General features: G+C 46.9%; 1 protein-coding gene across 2 annotated transcripts in view; it reads left to right on the top strand.

The window, feature by feature from the left end:
- Positions 1-398: 398 nt before the first annotated feature.
- Positions 399-6,885, top strand: part of EMB2765 (P-loop containing nucleoside triphosphate hydrolases superfamily protein) — a 71,451-nt gene continuing 64,964 nt past the window's right edge. Inside the window, exon 1 of one of the 2 annotated variants that reach the window (XM_086804943.1) lies at positions 399-1,362. In XM_086804943.1, the coding sequence (XP_086661069.1) occupies positions 775-1,362 (588 nt within the window). In that variant the 5' untranslated portion in view covers positions 399-774. The remainder of the gene's footprint in view (positions 1,363-6,885) is intronic. The other variant, XM_086804944.1, reaches the window with a different exon arrangement.

Genomic DNA, 6,885 nt, shown 5'->3' with positions numbered 1-6,885 from the left:
GTCTTGGACAAATATGCTGATGCAACTCGTTTAAACATTAATATCTTATTTCAATATGGTGATAAATTTAAAGGCAAAATTGGCATTTCACATTGATCTCTTTCATGTGCAGCTTGGAGAATGATTAAACTCAAGGAAGCATGGCTCATGTTGAAGAAGGAAGGAGGAGAGCATAGTAGAAAAGATTCTCCACCATAGCTTGGGTGAACATCATCATCTTACTTTACTTCACATGCCACCTCGACTTCACTTTGCTTACCACCCTAACTTCACCTCCCTTGTGTTGTAAAATTATATATATAGAAACACTCAAAACCATAAAAGATGCATGTGGTAAAGTGATGGGCGATATGGAATAAAGTGGGGTAACTATGTGTGTGCGCTCTTTCACTTTCATCTGTGTGTGCATGTGCAGGGCAGAAGGATGGAAGCATATCTCTCTTAGTTGATCATTGCTATCTTTCCCTCTGTCTCCCCTCAACACGACAAGAAGGTCTTGCATGGGGGGAGTCATGCGTGTGATCACTTCTTATTCAGGAAACCTCTCGAGAGAAAATCAGGCACCAACGTCGTTCTCCCCCCCTCTCTCTCTCTAATCTCTAGGGGCCACATGGCAAAGATTATGTGTCCCTAAGTAACCTTATGTTAAATAGTGAATGAATGAGTACACAGTGCATGACATAGACGAGAACGTTGGTCATGTTATAATTCACAGGCAAAGACGACCTCGACTCTACATTCAAAAGTGCAGGTTCTAGGGTTAGAGAGCAGACGATGCTTTGCAGCCCGACGGATATGGCCACGGCAGAAGAGATGGATGTCTCGGAAGGCGGGGAACCTGTTTTGACAGCAGGTTTTAGCATTGCGGCATTGGGAGTGGAGCCCGTTCCGACAGAAGGTTCCGGCTCTGTGGCGTCGGAAGAAGTAGGAGTGCTAGCCATCGATTCCGACACAAAGGTAGAGTCTGAAGAAGAAGAAACTGCGAGAGCAAAGAGGGCCCGAGTGGCAGAATACCCTGTTGCAGATACAGTAGACAGATCTGCAGAGCAGAAATTAGGGTTACCGACAGGCAAAACCATTACCTTAAACGAAATCCAACGGGATAGGCTCACCAGGATCGCGCTCGAGAACTGGTCCGTTACCTTGAAAGATGACGTCAAACCGGCATTCAATGCTGCGCTAGTCGATGACATCTACAGAACGGAACTTTTAATTTCTTCGGGCAGCAAACCTGTTCCCCTGCAGCGCGTCATGGTGTTGGAAATCAGCCAGTACCTGGAGAATTACCTGTGGCCACACTTCGACCCCAGCTCGTCCACCTTTGAGCATCTCATGTCCATCATCCTCATGGTGAACGAAAAGGTAGGGTTTCCATTCTCTTTGCGACTGATTATCTTTGTACTGAATTTTCCTTGTTACTCTCATGCGGGGCTACGATGTGGTAACTTTTCTATACATGGGATAATCGAATCATGTGGTTGGTTAGCCGCTGCTTAGTGTCATGTCAGATTTCCTGGACTGACGTGACACCTGTCCCTCAAAACCCTCCTTGCTGTGGGGGGCTTTGGAACCTTCGAGTTGCCCTTTTTCCCCCCTTTTTTATGGGATGGTCTAGGTTCCACTCAGCTTCTCATCTTTGGGGCTTGGGCAACACAGGCATGGGCATGATGTATACACAGCCCTACCTCATCACACCAACTGGGGTAGCAGTGTTCCCTTTGGTTGTATACTTCCACCCCGTTGCGCTCGACAAATACACAAATATACCACCTCTTGAGTGTTTGCTTTGAAGTTGTGGAAGAGGCCTATCACTTCTCGTAATCAACACCCCCGTGACTCTTCAGCCAATAACCAAAGTACACAGAGCCCTGCCTATTGGCAATCAAGCTTATCATCCCACACATGAATCACATCAGCAAACTGTTGGAGGTGGCAATTCTCGTAGCTACTCTCGGGTTATCGCATGACTGGAAGTTGTGGTGGATTATCCCATATGCAAGAGCATGGGAAGAGATATCTCCTCCGGCTAGGTTTTTGGGGGGAGCAATGGTGGGGAGATGGGAGCCCAGCCACCGATGTTGCTCAGTGCCCTGGGGTGGTGTGCGTGCTGCTTCATGACTTTGACATGGTATCAGAACTCGGCTTGTGCCAGCCAATAGGTGCATATCAGGGTGGCTGCAGGGCAGCCAAATTCACACCGTTGGGGCACCCAAATTGAGGTCCAAATCAGTCCCAACAGTTCTAAGTCCAGTGCAGTCCCACGGACAGCACTTATAGTCATTGTACCTCTTCATTCTCTTGCAATAAATTAAGCAAATACACCGGCCAAGGGTGGGGGCCCTTTAGAGGGTAGTTGGGACCCAATATTGTCCTTGCGTATCCTCTAAACCATAATTTCTATGCATTCAGTTTTCAGCAACTGTTAAGCATTGATAGATTATCATTAAAACATTGGTACCAGCGCTTTCGGCTTTGATAAGAGTTTTTTTCACTTGGTCAAAGAAGTCTTTTGGGTGTTGCAGGCTTCCTTGGCCACCCACCCTTTTTCATCACAAAGGGAGGAACCCCTCGCCATTGTTTTGAATCTTTGACAAAGAGGTGTTGATTTTCTTTTTCCACACGAGGGTTACTTATGTGGTTGGTTTTTTAGTCTCAAGGGAGCACACCCCAAGTACCGGAGTGGCTCCCATCTCTCGAAGGGTGGTGTAGAACACTTGTGCCTATGTGCTAGGGTTTTGAGAGAGTGGCGGAATCACACACAACACACACAAGTCCTAAACGAATGTCTGTATATGTACAAGAAAGAAGTCATACAATTGAAGCTCTATTACAATGGATATGGCTCATAGACGGGGGACGGGACGGGGGACAACCATAAGCAGGGAACGGGGGAGGGAATGACACTCAAAAAATACTTTTTTTAAAAAGTTTTTCTACACTACACTTATTCTACTTTGGAAGTACATCAAAATGAGCACAAATTTACACTAAAATGGTAAGGTTTTGAGTCATATTAACAAAATACGCCAATCAAAGAGTGAAGGCGTTGACGGTTGATTGTATTAATAATAAAGTAGATACAAAATGAGTCATGACTCAAGAGTCAAGACTAAGTCTTAAGGAGGCAGAATACATGGACGGACTCAAATGAGTCAATAACAAAAAGTGCTAAAGCCTAGAGGCTAGAGGCTAGAGCTAAGTAGTAAGGCCCATGAATCATGATCCATGAATGATCATTCACGTGAAGTGCTTTCCTCATGGTCATGGGTAGCTTGTGCCAAAGGAGCATCAAGCTCGTCCTCACTCTCATCCTCAATGGCATGCTGCTCTTGCACCTCATCCTCTTGTTGCCCTTCTTGTTGACTCATCTCCCACTCGGTGAAGGGATCTGCCTTCTTGGTCACGCTCTTGCAAAGCATTCGCAAGCTCAAAGAATTTTGTCCTCCAGGCTTCTTGGAAACAAAGATGAACGAGTTCCTGGAACTAACTTAGGGAAGCTAAACCACTGAGGAATATCACCAGGCATTCGCTCTCCTCCTCAAATACTCACCACCACTGGATGAAGAACAGGTGATGGCCAGGTTTGTTCAGGGAAAGAACGAACCTTTGGATACCCTGGTGAAGAATGCTAAGCCAGTTTCTATGGCTGAAGTAGTGCAGATGGCGAAGGATTTTGCCAAGGCCTTTGTTGTCAACATAGCAGTTAGGTACGGGACGGGACTTATAATACGGCAAAGTATAATACGCGTATTATACGTCTTTTTCGCGGGGCCAAATTAAAAAACGCCGTTTTTAAAAAAATAAAAAACACTAGTTTAATTACATTTGGTCGAGACATGTCACATACATGTTTAAAGTTGAAACTTGAAGTGTTGAACTTTAAGACTCAAGACTGGAGTTATAACTTATGAACTTATGAACGTTTAAACTTTAAACTTTAATTTTGAAAGACAAGGAGAGACCTGAGTTATGAATCATTATCACGCTTAAAGAGATTAGAGAATACAAGATAATCATGAAATGTACTGAGTACTCATGAATCTAAAATCACAAAATGGGAATCTTGAATCCTGAATCCTAACATAAATAAGGACGAAGCCGCAACATAATAACAATGAACATATGTCATACATAAAAATGAGCCACTAGTCTGTAGATACTGGAATGTGGCATACAAAATGTGACTCATGAGTCATTCATCAGAGTCAAGACTCGGACTCTGAGCTAGAATCATCCCCACCATGGTCACGGTCATGCTCATCCTCCTCACTAACACTCCAATCACTAATGCTAGCCTCTCCCTCTGGCTCGGGCTCTGCCTCTTGTTAGAAGTCATCTCCTGTCTATTTGTATACACCAAGGCCTCTGTTGTGGGTGTGCCCGCCCGTATATCATTTTTCCACACTCCCCGTATTTTTCCCCTATTTTTTTCATTTTTTCCTAGTGGTTGGAGGGCTGCCAGGTGATGCCAGGAGCACCCTATTGCTGGCCGACTGGATCTACATCAGTCGTGGGCTTTAGGAGTGCTGGCCGACTTGCTCTGCTCAGGCATAGGCATCAGATAGCTGGCCGACTGCTTTTCCAGCAGTCGTGGGTATTTTCTCAATCGTGGGCACCATCTGTAGCTGGCCGACTACTCACATGGAGATGTATATATTGCCCCTCAGTCCCCACCACTTTCTCATTCAGTTTTTCGGGATCTTGTGTATAGAGAAGAGTTTACACACCTATCTCTCTGTGTTTGTTGTGCTGATTATTTTCTGCAGTCTACTTGCTCTTGTCTACCCAAGTTTGGTTATCATTTCCGCTGCATATTCTGACATGGTATCAGAGCCCTAGGCTCTAGGAGATCTTGGGCGTTTTTCTGAGCAAGAGGGGGAGCAACAGGTTGCTGATCGGTGGACTGTTTCGGGCTGAACGGGAAGAGAAGGTGCAAGAGGAAGGCGGGCAAAGGGGCTGGACAGCCACTTGCATATTTTCAGATTTTCAGATTTTTCCCACCCACCCACCTTTTCAGGTTACTCTCCGAGATGGCAGATTTACTAGAGATGGCTGAGAAGCACGTGAAGATTCCGACTCTCCCCACGTTCCCCGTGGATCGTTAGTTGGACGGGTCCAATTACGGCATCTGGAAGGTCATGATGGAGTCAGTTCTGGAGTCATATGACCTTGCTGATTTTATTATCAAAGGGGTGCCACGGCCGGAAGCTGAGGAAGGGGAGTTATTATCGATGAGGAAGGACCGAGAGGCACAGGCACACGTGGGACCGTGTCAACGCCAGGGTCCGGTCGTTTATATTCCTCAATTGCACCCCACAGGTGATCAACCATGTGAAGCACATGACGCTGGCGAGAGGCATATGGGAGCACTTGGCTTCTTTGTACAACAGGGTGTCACCCATGAAGCGGATATCCTTGGAAGTGCAGATGCGGGTTATGAACCCTGCAAAGTCTTCGACGATGCGGGAACACATTAACAGCTGCAGGCCCTTCAGCAGGAAGTCCTTCAAGCTGGGAAAGAGATATCATCCGAAGATATGGCCATCACGTTACTTTCCCACTTGCCTGGTCAGTATTCCGCTTTCTATTCCTTGTTGATCACGAGTGGCAGGCTCAGCACCATTACTTGGGAGGAGCTTGTGCCAATGGTCTTGGACCAGGAGGAACGTTTCACGAACCCTCCTCATGGCGGAGGTTCAGAGGCCTTAACTGGCCAACGGTCGAAAGGCCGTAATACCAACAAGGGTAAAGGGAAGGCTTCACCAGATAAGTCTTCCGAGAAGAAGCGTGATCCAGAACGAGAGAAGCTGAAGGCCGAAAGATCTTGTAATGATTGTGGCGAGAAAGGCCACTCCTGGAGGAAGTACCCTAAGCGGACAGGGAAGAGTGCTGATTCCTCATCCTCAGCTGCGAAGACTCCGGCATTTGTGCACTTAGAGATGGTGGGCTCCGATGATTCATCATCTTTGAGCAAGGAGGCAGTTGGCTTCACCGCAAAGGATACCCGGGAATCGATTCTCGACAGTGGTGGTGGTGCTTCCAGGCACATGACTCCATCCCGTGACTTCTTTCTGGATCTAAAACGGCAGTCAGGTCGTATCTTTATTGGCGATAACTCCACTATTTCGATTCTCATAGTGAGGGCCGGATGGAGATTATTCCCGACGGCAAGGGGGGCAAGCATGCTTCCCGTGTTCTTTATGTCCCTGCTTTGGGTTTTCATCTTCTGTCAGTGCATGAGGTATGCAAGACTGGCTTTCGGGTGGAATTTGAGGAGCATTCAGTTGCTCTAAGGGACCGTGAGACAGGCAAAGTTGTTTGGGAAGGCGGTGTGGAGAATGGCATCTACAAGCTCTCTGCACTCTCCTCTTTGACAGGCTCTCAGGTCGGGGATTTGTGGCACTTTCGTTTTGGCCACTTAAATGTGGATGCTTTGTGGCGCGCCTTCCGGGACCAGATGGTGGTTGGCTTGCCAGATGTTGGTAGTAGGCAAGGACGCTGCAGTTCTTGCATACGTGGTAAGCAGCACAGGGAATCCTTTCCGAAGCAGGCTTCCAGGCGGGCTTCGAAACCATTGGAGTTGATTCACACTGACTTGTGTGGACCACAGCAGATACCATCCTTGGGAGGATCTCTCTACTTCATGCTGCTTGTTGATGATTGTACCAGATTCACGTGGGTCTACTTTCTTTCACAGAAGGACCAAGCTTTTGCTTGGTTCAAGGATTGGCACGTGATGGTGGAGAAAGAGTTTGGATTTCAGGTCAAGACTCTTAGGGCTGACAAAGGAGGTGAATTCTCCTCGACTGTATTTTTCCGGTTTCGTGCAGATCATGGCATCAAGAGGGAATTGGCCAATACTGGATCGCCTTCGGAGAATGGAGT

Source organism: Cibotium barometz, chromosome 11 (assembly GCF_041138505.1).
Source record: "Cibotium barometz isolate CiBa-2024 chromosome 11, ASM4113850v1, whole genome shotgun sequence".
NCBI lineage: Eukaryota > Viridiplantae > Streptophyta > Polypodiopsida > Cyatheales > Cibotiaceae > Cibotium > Cibotium barometz.
Note: the sequence above shows the minus strand (reverse complement) of the source record. Positions and strands in the feature narration are given on the sequence as shown.